At 38.0% G+C, this 12238-nt stretch overlaps 2 protein-coding genes across 2 annotated transcripts in view; one reads left to right on the forward strand and one right to left on the reverse strand.

Moving 5' to 3' along the window:
- Window positions 1–12238, forward strand: part of LOC123871244 (uncharacterized protein C1orf198 homolog) — a 504106-nt gene that overhangs the window by 29331 nt on the left and 462537 nt on the right. The gene's annotated exons all lie outside the window — the stretch shown is intronic.
- Window positions 5970–12238, reverse strand: part of LOC123871239 — a 29252-nt gene continuing 22983 nt past the window's right edge. Inside the window, exon 6 of the mRNA XM_045914930.1 lies at window positions 5970–6467. Within this exon, the coding sequence (XP_045770886.1) occupies window positions 6108–6467 (360 nt within the window). The 3' untranslated portion in view covers window positions 5970–6107. The remainder of the gene's footprint in view (window positions 6468–12238) is intronic.

The raw sequence follows: 12238 nt of genomic DNA on the forward strand, positions 1-12238 counted from the left end.
TGCAGACCATAAATAATGTTAACTTTGAGGAGTTTTACGCTACAATTCATTTTAAAGCGGTTAATGTTTACAAATTGTCATTGTCATTTCAACTGTAAGGGTTGTTACACACTGGAAATCATAAGTATTATTATCTTTTTTTTTAATTGAAAATATTACAATAACACTTAAAGCTCGCATATCTAATTACTATACAAATCATGCCCGCGTGCAATGGTGCCCCGGGTGCCATGAATACTGGCTGGCCAAGCATCGTCAAGGCATCCATACGTAGTCGAAATTCCTCGAACACGTACGAAATGATTTGCTTCCTCTTTCCTAATTCGAACCGCTAGGATATAGAACGCCCTTCCGGCGTCAGTTTTCCCTTCCACCTATAATATTATGGGTACCTTCAAGTCAAGAGTGAATAGGCAACTTCTAGGCAAGCGCGCTCTATCTTAGGCTGCATCATCACTTGCTGGCAGGTCTGATTGCAGCCAAGCTCTAGTCTATATAATTTAAAAAAAAATAAAGAAAAAAAAATTTCAACGCTGGACAGTCAGGAGTCTTCTGTTGCGCAAAATATGAGCCAGCCCTACTGTTACCCGATGAGGCTTATATTGATCACGGTGAAATGTCTCGTAAAATTTTTTAGCATTACAACTCCATAATATTATAAACTTATTGTTTATCCAAAAATATAACTCTCGATAAATTATCTAAGGTACATGGGAACAATATTATAATATGCAACCTAGGCTCTGATGCAGTTTTCAAAATCCTGGTAGGTATAAGTTAAGTACCTTAAGTAATGCTACTACAATAACAAGATCAGTGTCTTGCTCAGCACACTGGTACTTATTTATGTGCTGTTTAAAAAAAATATTTTTACCATACCTAAGACAATCTAATCTACATGTGTAATCAAATGTTCGTTATTTCATTTTACCAAAAACAATAAAACCGGGTAAGAAATGAAACAATACATATAAAACATTTCTTTTTAATGCGTGTGTAGAGACCCTAATGGAAAAAGTTACAGCTCAATAAACTGTTCAAACTGGTTCTTGTGATTTCGTATGTAAAATATTGTTCCACTACATTAATTAATTTATTAGGTACAAAATAATTTGTTTCCAGTTTGGTTGCATAAAAACATGGAATTGAAGTACATACTAACTAGTTATAGGTAGTACTATTTTATTATTTCCTGCATCCATGCTATAATAGGTAGCTTGAAAAAGGCTGCGGCCTTTGTGCCTTTGCTCGGTGATTCTAAAAAGTTAAATTCCGTTCACGGTTGTTCCATTTTTGAACGTTTCACAAAAATTGAATTTCCCCGACACCTGAACTTTTAGAACGTCAGAAGCGTTCGAAATTTGAAATAGGCGGGAAGCTCAATCAAAGCGAAACGCTGCTCGGGGCAGCTGTCAGTTTGTACCGTACTGTTTCATTTTTGTTTTTTTTTTTCACCTGTGTTTCTGGCTGAGAGCTGAAATGCCTGATGAAAGTTTTGAAGGTTTTTAGCAAAAATTTACCTACTCTTATTAAATTGTAGGTATTATTGAATTTCTGTGCATAATGTCTCAATAAAATTGGATATTATAATCGTTATAGAAATATACTAGAGACGTTTGATGTCGTTTAGTGAGGGGTCTTCTCTAGATCTACATATCTATCGTTTCTAATCTATCAAGATCTACATATTATCGTTTTTAGAACTACTTATATTCACCGCCCATTGTCGCTTTAGCTTCTCAACCAGTTGAGCTTTGTCAGTTACTCTGGTTCTCCTACAGATTTCCTCATTTCTTCGATGAAAGACTTATACACACCTACATGTGTAAATCTAATGTTACCTGATAAAATTTAATAAATATTTAGACGTAAATTTATAATATTATGTTTCATCCATAGACAATAATTTGCGCAATAAATCAATACACTTACAAATCGAGCTCCCATGTTTATTATGAAACCGATTTCGATCAATTCTGTGCGTTAGTTACGACCCCACAGATGTCGATATTAATATGTCGTAAACTTGCGAACCCTTTCCATTATTTGCGATCAATTGAAAATGTAAACAGTTTATGATAAAAGACCTTTTAAAAAAGGCAAGCAAAGTTACACGATCGTTGCTTTGTAAAATTCCTTTTTATAAAAAACGAGGTGCGAGATGATATTTTGAAATTAGTGTAGACTCTAAATTAATATAAATGCGGTCCATCTTCCGTCGCCAAAGAATCTCTTCTATTTAACGGGATCAAAAATAGCTTGTCTTTTCCCGGGATGCAAAATCTGTCTGGGCCAAATTTCGTCAAGTCGGTTAAACGGTTAAAAAGCTAGCAGACAGACACACTTTCGCATATTTATAACTAGCTGATGCCCGCGAATTCGTCCGCGTAGATGTAGGTTTTTCCCGTGGGAACTCTTTCATTTTCCGGGATAAAAAGTTGCCTAAGTCACTTTCCAGGTTTTTAACTATACCCACGCAAAAAATCACGTCAATACGTTTCTCTCTTGCTACGTGATTGAAGGACAAACCAACAAATCGACAAACAAACACACTTTTCCATTTATAATATGGGTAGGTGATAATTGAGTAGCTATGTATTATTCAGATTTTCAATTAAATCTGATTTCATTTAATTTCCGTTATCAATCTAACTCCTCCAATTCTTCTCGCTCTTTCTCTCGTGTTCCCTCTCCCTCGCGCAGCAGATGTCGTGCGCGTGTCGGCCACGTGACCACTTGTGAGGATTTTCTATGCATTTGTGCGTTTTATTTGATCGTCGGAAAATTATCGTATATTTGCCATGGACGGGCTCATTTCCATTAATGTTTGATGTTGGCTTTAGAAAATGTTTACAACTATCATCACAAAATACGAGACGGCTGTAAATCCCTAGATATAATACTTATTATGCTTTCAGGGAGACAGCAGCAAGACCAGGAGCCGCAGCATGAATAATTGTAATTATGCCTCTCTTCCGAGAGTTCCATTTTGTTCCGTTTGCCGTGGACACCCTGGGACCATGGAGTCTTAGTGCTAAAAAAATTAACGAGACGTTTCACCGCGGTCAATAGCCTCATCAGGTGACAGAAGGGTTGGCTCATCTTTGCGCAAAGGATCGACCTGGCTCTCCAGCGCAGAAGTGCTGCCTGTATTCTTGTCACCATTCCACGCGGGCTAGCATTAAATTTTAAAGTACTTACCTAACATTTTTAATTAAAAAAATAAATATACTTAATTTGTTCCAAAATGAGTAGAGATCCATTGTAGGGTCCACCGGCAAACTACTTATAGTATTAAAATTATTTCAGTCAGAGTGGGTGCATCTAGAGTTTTTCATGGCACCCTATTTATGTAAAACCCTGTAGTTTACACGCGTAATCGTCAGATCAGCCGACAATCTGTCGTAGGCACCATGCGTTTGACGTTAGTTGTAGCGGCACGTGAGCTCTGGCAACCATCGATCTGTTGAAGGGAGCGCCCTTACTGCTCTTAAACGTTGCCTTTTTAAGAGGGCACCTATACAGGAATTCGTGATTTAGGTTTTCTTTTTTGAGGATACTCGGCGGCAAATTCTTATCTTTAACATTCTTAAAGCCGCCTTCTAATCAGTAGTAGGTCATCATCATCAGCCTATGGACGTCCACTGTTGGACATAGACCTTCCCTAAAGAGCGCCACCGCACCCGGTCCATAGATATTCTCATCCAACTACTTCCCGACAGTTGCTTTATATCGTCGGTCCATCGTGCAGGAGGGCGTCCCACACTACGCTTGCTTATACGCGGTCTCCACTCGAGGACTTTCCGGCTCCCACGGCGATCGCCTCTACGACAGACATGGCCTGCCCACTGCCACTTCAGCTTGCTAATAGTTTGGGATATGTCAATGACCTTGGTTCTCCTGCGGATCTCCTCATTTCTATACTATAAGTATAGATCTTAGGATCTTATATCAATGATTAATCCTAATGGTAAACATAATTTTTTGGCTAGGAAAAAATAAAAAATCAATCCAAAAATGTAAAGGCGTGACTACATTACTCGGACAAACAAATAAATAAAGGCACCTTCCTGCCCGTGACGTGTGCTAACACCTTCGCATAATGTGTAGCCGACCGCCCACTGCCCGTTATTTGTTGTGCAAAAAATCACAAGCCCAGAGCTACGAGTAGGTAAAGGGCATTTTTTTACTTTTGTGAATAGGTTTTTTATTGAAAAAAAGTTGTTTTAATTACCTACCTACCTATATTTATTTTTAATTTACTAGGTATTTGATGCCCGCGGCTCTACATGGATTTACTTTTTTAGTGGAAAAGGAAACTTGATTTTCCGAGATAAAAATTAGCTTCTGTCTCCATGATGTAAGCTCTCGTATGTATGTGAGTACTTGTACTTGTCAAAATCTGTTGAACGGATGGTCCGTAAAAAGTAACAGACAGACTGACAGACACACTTTCGCATTTATTTGAATACAAATATATTCTATTCCATTCTATTTATATATAATATTAGTATGGAAAGACTAGCTGGCCTTTATGGAAAAAGACTGGCTTCGCATGGGTATATTTTCTAAAAAAAAAATTCTTTGTACTGAACTCTAAGTAGGTAGTAGGTACTTATGGCATAACCGATAAGTATAGAGAGAATCTTTTTGCAATAAGACTAGGTTTTAGACCCACAGTGGCTTGACGTTCTTTATTGCCCGTGGGTTAAATCCATCGATTTTAGAATTGCTTATTCTGAGGTTAAATCGTACTATTAGTTATAGTAGGTAGGTAATATGGCTACTATTATTGCAGTAGTAACACGGAAAATGTCAGTTAGCTTCTCGCTCAGTTTCTCGTAGGCCGTCAATTAGGGAGTAATAATTACAGTAACTTACCACCACTAAAACCAAAATCGTAGAAAAGTCAATAAGAAAACAAAAGCAAATGCATTTTATAATATTTATTTTTCACATGAAATTATGACACATTTATAATTATTTAATTAAATATTTACATTTTTGGTGCATTTTACATACATTTTTACGATATAGATTCTTTTGTCGCCTCTGCTACTTGATAAACTTATTTGAAACGGTCCTTCATTCATTTCCGCGATCAGCTGTTTGCAGGGTTGTCACAATAGAGTTTTAAACAAATTTTTAAGTGCTCATATCTCCCAAGAGTATCGAGATACGAGACTTATTTCCTTGGTACATCTTCACATCGGCCCTAATCTCAGCTTACCATAATGTTACGGACATTATACTTAGTACCTACCTACACACAAATTCTTATCAACTAATATTTTTACAAACTTACAAATTATAATACTAGATTGAGTACTTATTATATTACAAAATGTCTTATTTATATATAGTCAAGGGTATATTTACAATTAATAAATTATTCGAATCGTATGAGATATTTTGACGTTAAACTTTTTTTATTGAATATCTATCTATCTATTGTGTACAGTAGATCTTTATAAAGATAATTAGTGCTTCATTAAATATTATGGTAATAGTAAATACACAATAAACACTTTTAATCACTATATTTACAAGTTTTATTTAGAGATGACTTTTAGTTCCATCAAAATTCACTAAACATGGTTACATGGATTTGCATTATGAACAAGATCCTACCGACTGCGCCAAGTCAGTTGAAGTTTACAGTACAAGACCGCGGTGAGTGGAACTACATGAAGCCTTGATTCAGCAGTGGATATGTATCGGTTGATGATGATGACGATCGCCCACTGCGCAGGTTTAAGATCCGATTTTTATTAGGTACCTCACGCTTTACCAGGATTTATAATCTGGTTGTTATTGACTTCGGCGATTGAGGTATATTATATAAGCCTTGCACTTGAATATGATACTTAGAGAGCGCACTTTGACTTAGCTCAGACTAAAATGAGACAACGCTATACCGCTGCCATAAATCTGTTCCGTTTTAACTGAAATTTAAGCCAGAGCAAAATCAAAGTGCGCTCTATAGATCTGAGCCTAAGAGGAGATCCGTGTTCAGTAGAGGGAGATGGAGACTGGAGATGGGTTGAGATGGGAAAATTTAATTTAGCTTAGATTTAAAATTATCTCACTTAAATCTTTCAAACAGGTCATGTCACATTAATTTCCTCATCCGATGCGCTGGCGTCGCTGTCAAAGTCGTCGCCATCTTCGTTCGTGTAAACGTTTTCCCGCGCGAACAACGAACCACCCGACATCTTGTCGTCATATCGGTAGCTGTCACTTTGACAGTTCGATGTGGACGCGTACATTTTATTTTTTATATCCTCCTCTTCATTATTCCCTGGTGCTGGCGACAGTTTCTGTTTATCCGCCTCCGCATCTGATAGGTCAGGATGGGGGTTGTTCTTGTTGGGTAGAGTTTGCTCCCTCGAACCACCGGACGCTAGGAGTTCCCGTTCTTTGGAGTTCCGCCATTTCATGCGACGGTTCTGGAACCAGATTTTTACCTGAAACAAAAAAATTGTTTAGTATGATTTTTTAATGAACTAGGAACAGGTGTCGCAAAATCCTGCCGGAATACAGAACCTAAGTTGGTGTCCAGATTTGTAGACAGTTTACAAAAGAGTAGTAGACAGGTATACCTACTGGGTAGGTAGGTAACTGTAGTTCTGCTTGTATTTGCCTAAGCAAAACTTCTCAACCTGAACCATAAACTGACTCTTGACAAGCATTTGGCAGCGATCGGCTGAGGTTGAAGTCATTTTATGACTTGGAAAAATAACTGTTGAGCTTCTTGCTGACTCTTCTCGGTAGACTCTATCTTTTGAACCGAAGACCTATTTTCCTAGACTTAACATAAGAGCTACTAGTAGGTCAATATAATGCCCTAGGTGAAATAAATTAATTAATTTAGAATTTCTGAATCCGAGAAATCTGAAAAATTTAACATCAATCGAATCCAGTATCTTTCTTTGGCATTAAAGTAATCAAATGTTTGCGCAAGCGAGGTCAAATGAAAAACATGGTTTTTACAAAAATCACCGCGTATGCACCCACACAATAACCGAAAAAAAAACATTGTCATAATCGTAAAAATTATGAATTATCATGGAAAGGGGCTATTTTTTGCTCGCGCATCGATTCCTCATTTTGGGCATATTTCCGGGCGGTTTTTTCGTGGATTGTAACAGTTTTCGTCAATAATTGGTAGTCGCGCATTGTGTGGATGACGCGAGGGACGCTGGGGGCTGACGGCTAGTTTATTGATGGTGGGAGGCGTAACGCCTTTGTCGCCAGAAATGTGACATTTGACACTGAATTCATACTAATACACTAATACCAGAGTGAACAAGAGTGTAGATATCCTGAATCCACGATATGTCAAAATTAGGCCATGGGTGATGAGTGAGGATTCGGATTTGAAAGTCGACAACAAAATATTTTTTTCTTGTTTTTAACAGTTATGTTTTACTTACATAGCTTTAGTTTAGGTTTTAGTTTTTTACAAAAGTTAATAAGTACTATATAGTTCAGTGTAGACATGGCCAAAGAAGAGAGAGCAAGACATTTTGAATTACCATCGACAAGAGATTCTTTTTTTTTACCATTGTGAACTCGTTTCGTTTATATTGAGAATTCCGAAAACAGGTGACATGAAATCAAAGAAAAATAGGCGTTTCATTGGCTACCTAGCGTCAAATGTATGTAGGTAACATTTGACGCCTGCTAATGACGTCGAAGTCTCGACGTTTTGTAGGAACAAGTTACCCTGCCATGAATGAACTGTGCTACAAATGCGTGGCCTTGGTAGCCTAGTGGTTAAAACTGACACGTTAAAACTGGTGATACGCGGAGAGACAACGGACAGACAAACATACAGACATCAGGGTGACTTTAATAGGGATCCGTTTTTATACTTTGGACCCAGAACCCTAAAAAGAGGGTATTACCATAACCTACTAAAATCATCAAACGTAACGTATTGTGCAAAATATGAATTCGAAATGACAAATCACTTTCACCGATTGGCCGAAACGAATCAGTTATTGATCGTTTTCGAAATTCGAACGCGGATCATTTGTCAAAGTTTGAAAAACGAACGCTTTTTGGCGCGCAACCTTTGTTCGGATAATTGAAACGTAAAGACAAATTACGCAGGGCTGTCTATGTCTTATCGATTTTAATGATTGATTTTTTCTGATAAAAAGTTGAACATACCTAATACCTATTTAGTATTCACAGAAATTAACTATTCAATAGTTTACTTTGCTTATTGGTTTGTCCTTCAATCACACCGCAACAGATCTACGAATTAACGTGATCTTTTGCATACCCGTGCAAAGTGACATATTATGTTACTTTTGGCACGGAAAAACAAACAGTTCCCGCAGGATAGCATATTAGGTTGAAAACAAATACATAAAGAATTAAGTAGGTAAAGTACTAATAATAAAAGTAGTATACCTAATAGAAAATGGTGTTGCAAAAAGTTGCTGTTTTATCGATAAAATTCATAAACGTGTCTATGATCAAAAATTGGAATCATTGAAGGTCGTATACGTAGTTATTCTTGTAATACATTAAAATCAGAATTGTTCAAAGTCCATGATTATTTGCTGAAGACTGAGTAGTGAGTACTAGGTATATTTCAGAATCAGAGCGGACCCTTCTTGACCGCGTCCCGTGACGTCACGCGCGCGTTTAGCGACAATATGCCGCCGCCAGCTGACGCGACCCTTTCTCACTGTCCTTGCGAACCGTTAGTGCTGACCCTATCATTATATCGATATATAATTAATATTTAAGTATTAATAATTATCGACATTCTGAGACCTGAGATGGTAACCGTACTCAGTAGTGGGCCATCGATAGGTTGATCATAATAACGATGAATCAAAACTCAAAATCAAAACATTTATTCAAAGTAGCTATTATATTGTACTCCTTTTGATGATCAGAACTGTTAGATTTTTAAGATGATATTTTAGTGGTTATAATTAATTAGGTAATCCAACAGTGGACGGAAGTCCACTGTTGGATTACCTAATCTGGGTGTGGTCTAAATACCTAATCTGGGTGTGGTCTAAATCCAACAGTGGACTTCCGTCCACTGTTGGATTTAGACCACACCCAGACCCCAGCCTTCCTCATCCAGCCACTTCCCACCAGCCGCTTTATAACATCTACAGTAATTTTACAAACTCTAAGTCATAGGCAAATAGTAAAAAACATTTGAAGTGTTGCATTCATTCGATGGAAATGAATAAATCAAACTTTATCGATACATTTCTCAAGGAAATTATGTCCATCCCTCAACAAGACAGGGGTGCGAGCGCCTCAGAATTAATTACTTTTTGACATATTCACTTTTATTGCGAATTATACGGGATAAAGAGACAGCGAGGCGCGACTAATATGCGCGGGAGAGGGTTTATTTTTATTATTTTGATCAAGTTTAGTTTGGCGCAATCAGATGACGTATTGGGTCTTTCATTTGTCATAGTTTTTCTGTTACAGATGCATAATAAATTGATGAGCTGCAGATGTCATTAGTATTATATCAACGAAAGGAGCTCGTTGCCCAGCAGTGGGATATCAAAGATGCAAGACAATGCTGGATTCGGTTTCCGATTGAGTAAATTTAGCGGTTGAACTTTCAAAATTATTGACATAGTTTTAGTTTAGTAATTCTGATTATTTTTTAGGGATTGAACTTTTAAATTTGGTCTACTTAGTTTTAGTTATATATATATATTTTATATATTTTAGTTATATGTGACCGTCTAATATTTTTCTACCAATTGTAAATTAAAAGTCGATTTATATTTTCCGATTTCATGTAGGTCAACTCTTATCAGATGACTCTACCACCGTGCCAGTTGGGAAAGTAGATTCCACTGAGACGGGGTGCCAGCCAGGTAACCTCCCAGTGTGCCTGGATGCTGCTGGTCCCTTTTGGATGCGTCCGAGGGGAAGAGCAGTGTTCGGGCCGGTGCGCCCCGGTAACATGGCTAATAATTTCTCTTCGGAGATATTATTGGCTATGGCTAATGACCTGGCAGGGGGGGAGGTTTCTCCGCGTGTCCCTCTGACTAGCAGAGGGCACAGTGGACGAAGCGGCGGAAGGGACGCGGGCGACGTGCGCGTCCCATGGTCGGGGGACGCACTTCGTTGGTGCGTCACGGAGGTGCGGTGTTGGGGACCGAGCAGGTCCCCGGTGGAGGGTCTGCCTCGGCAGACGTCGCTGGCTGGGTCGCGGTTGTTTGCTTCGGCCGTTCCCGTAACCCAGTCGCCAGGCGACGCGCAGTAGCACCGCTGGGGTTTAGTGGGTATTCCTGTCGCCTCTCGGCCGGCGAGTCCCACATACCCTCCCTCAGCTGGCTGGCTGCCTCACGGCTGGCTGGCTAGCTTCCAAGGGGGATGCGTAAATGCATTCCCCAGCGTCAACAAAAAAAAAAAAAGATTCCACTGAGACAGGTAGCTAATAATTCGACATAATAAATGAGATGCCTTGCTGAACTTTACCTAAGGTATAGTACATTAGTAAAATAGCTAAATTAACGTTCGTGTAGATTCGTTCGAGCCAATCTCCTACAAAATCACCTAGATACTTACATTTTAGATACTACTCAAAACCCAAATAAAAAGTAGCTCTATATATAGTAGGTGAGTTATATATTTGGTTTTTATTAATCAATATTCTGTTATGCAGCAAGCAGCGGACGGGTTCACTTTGTAATGGTAAACAGCTACGAAGCTCGGACGCATCTCTACGTACCCACTACCAATGAATCTGATTTTCGGACGCGAGCGTTTCCAAATTTGAAATATTCATATTTGGAATGAATATTCAAACGGCCCGCTGTTTACATTCACGGCGTTCCAATTTCAAATATTTGCATTTATTTATTTTGAATTCGGAACTTTTTGTTGGCGCGCGGTTTCGCCGGAGTTGTGATTGACAAGCGGCCATGTTTGTTTATGTAATGTCAAGTCAGGAGTCAAATTGGTTACTTTTGTTTGCGTAGTCAAATTTTTAATTTAAATAGAGCGTATTGTGATCGAATAATATTGTTAGACAACCCTTTGGCAAATTCAAATAGCAGGCAGTGATCTGTGGTTTATTATATTAAAATTTAATTGTTATGACAATGGAATATGAATTATGAAAATGTAACAAAAATACACGTGTATCTGTGTATCTATTCTGTTATAATATTCTGAATAATAGATTCAGCAAATAAAGTTTTAAGAAACTTCGCTTCTGTCGAGTGTCTCACGGCATTTTAATTACTGTTTTATGGTTATCTTCCAAATACCAGCAAAAGCCATCGTTGGCAACCCTAAGGCACATAGCCGCAACAGATAAACGATAACTTACTCAGAACAGATTATACCTACTATTGTTTGACGCGAACAAAGGTTTGATGCGGAGAAAGATATCGCGGCTTTGATTTAAAACGTCCCTTATTAATAAGTGGTTATTTAGATTAATTCAAAATTCAAAATTCAAAATGTTTTTATTCAATTAGACTTTTACAAGTTCTTTCGAATCGTCAAAAGCATCTACCACTGGTTCGGAATGCCTTTCCTACCGAGAAGAACCAGCAAGAAACTCGGCGGTTGCTCTTTTCAAAGATTTGATATACAATATTATGCCATGTATAAAAGCAATTGAAGTCCTGCGCATTGCTGGAGCGAATCGAAGTTCAAATCCACGCTTTTTTATCATTTACATAATCTTCGATAGTATAATATGCTTTTCTCAAGAGCATATTTTTAATAGATTTTTTGAACCTGTGTAAAGGCAAGTCCAAAATTGACTGAGGAATTTTGTTATAGAAGATTATACCCATTCCCACAAATGACTTTTGGACCTTCCTGAGACGGAGTGTAGGAGTCGCAAGCCTGTTACGGTGTCTAGTCAGCCTGTTGTGTAGATCGCCAACCTTCTTGTAACTAAGAATATTTTGTCTTACAAAAATTATGTTGTTGTAAATATATTGAGAGGCTACGGTAAGGATACCTATTTCCTTAAATTTTTCTCGAAGTGAATCGCGTGGTTTTAAGTTATAAATTGCGCGTATTGCCCTTTTTTGTAATACAAAAATTCTCCCAATATCTGCCGCTCTACCCCATATTAAGATTCCATAAGACATAATACTATGAAAATAAGCAAAATATACTATCTTTGCGGTCTCCACGTCAGTTAATTGTCGAATCTTTCTAACCGCGTAAGCAGCAGAGCTTAGTTTGCCAGCAAGAGTTGATATATGGG

Source organism: Maniola jurtina, chromosome 13 (genome assembly GCF_905333055.1).
Source record: "Maniola jurtina chromosome 13, ilManJurt1.1, whole genome shotgun sequence".
Taxonomy (NCBI): Eukaryota; Metazoa; Arthropoda; class Insecta; order Lepidoptera; family Nymphalidae; genus Maniola; species Maniola jurtina.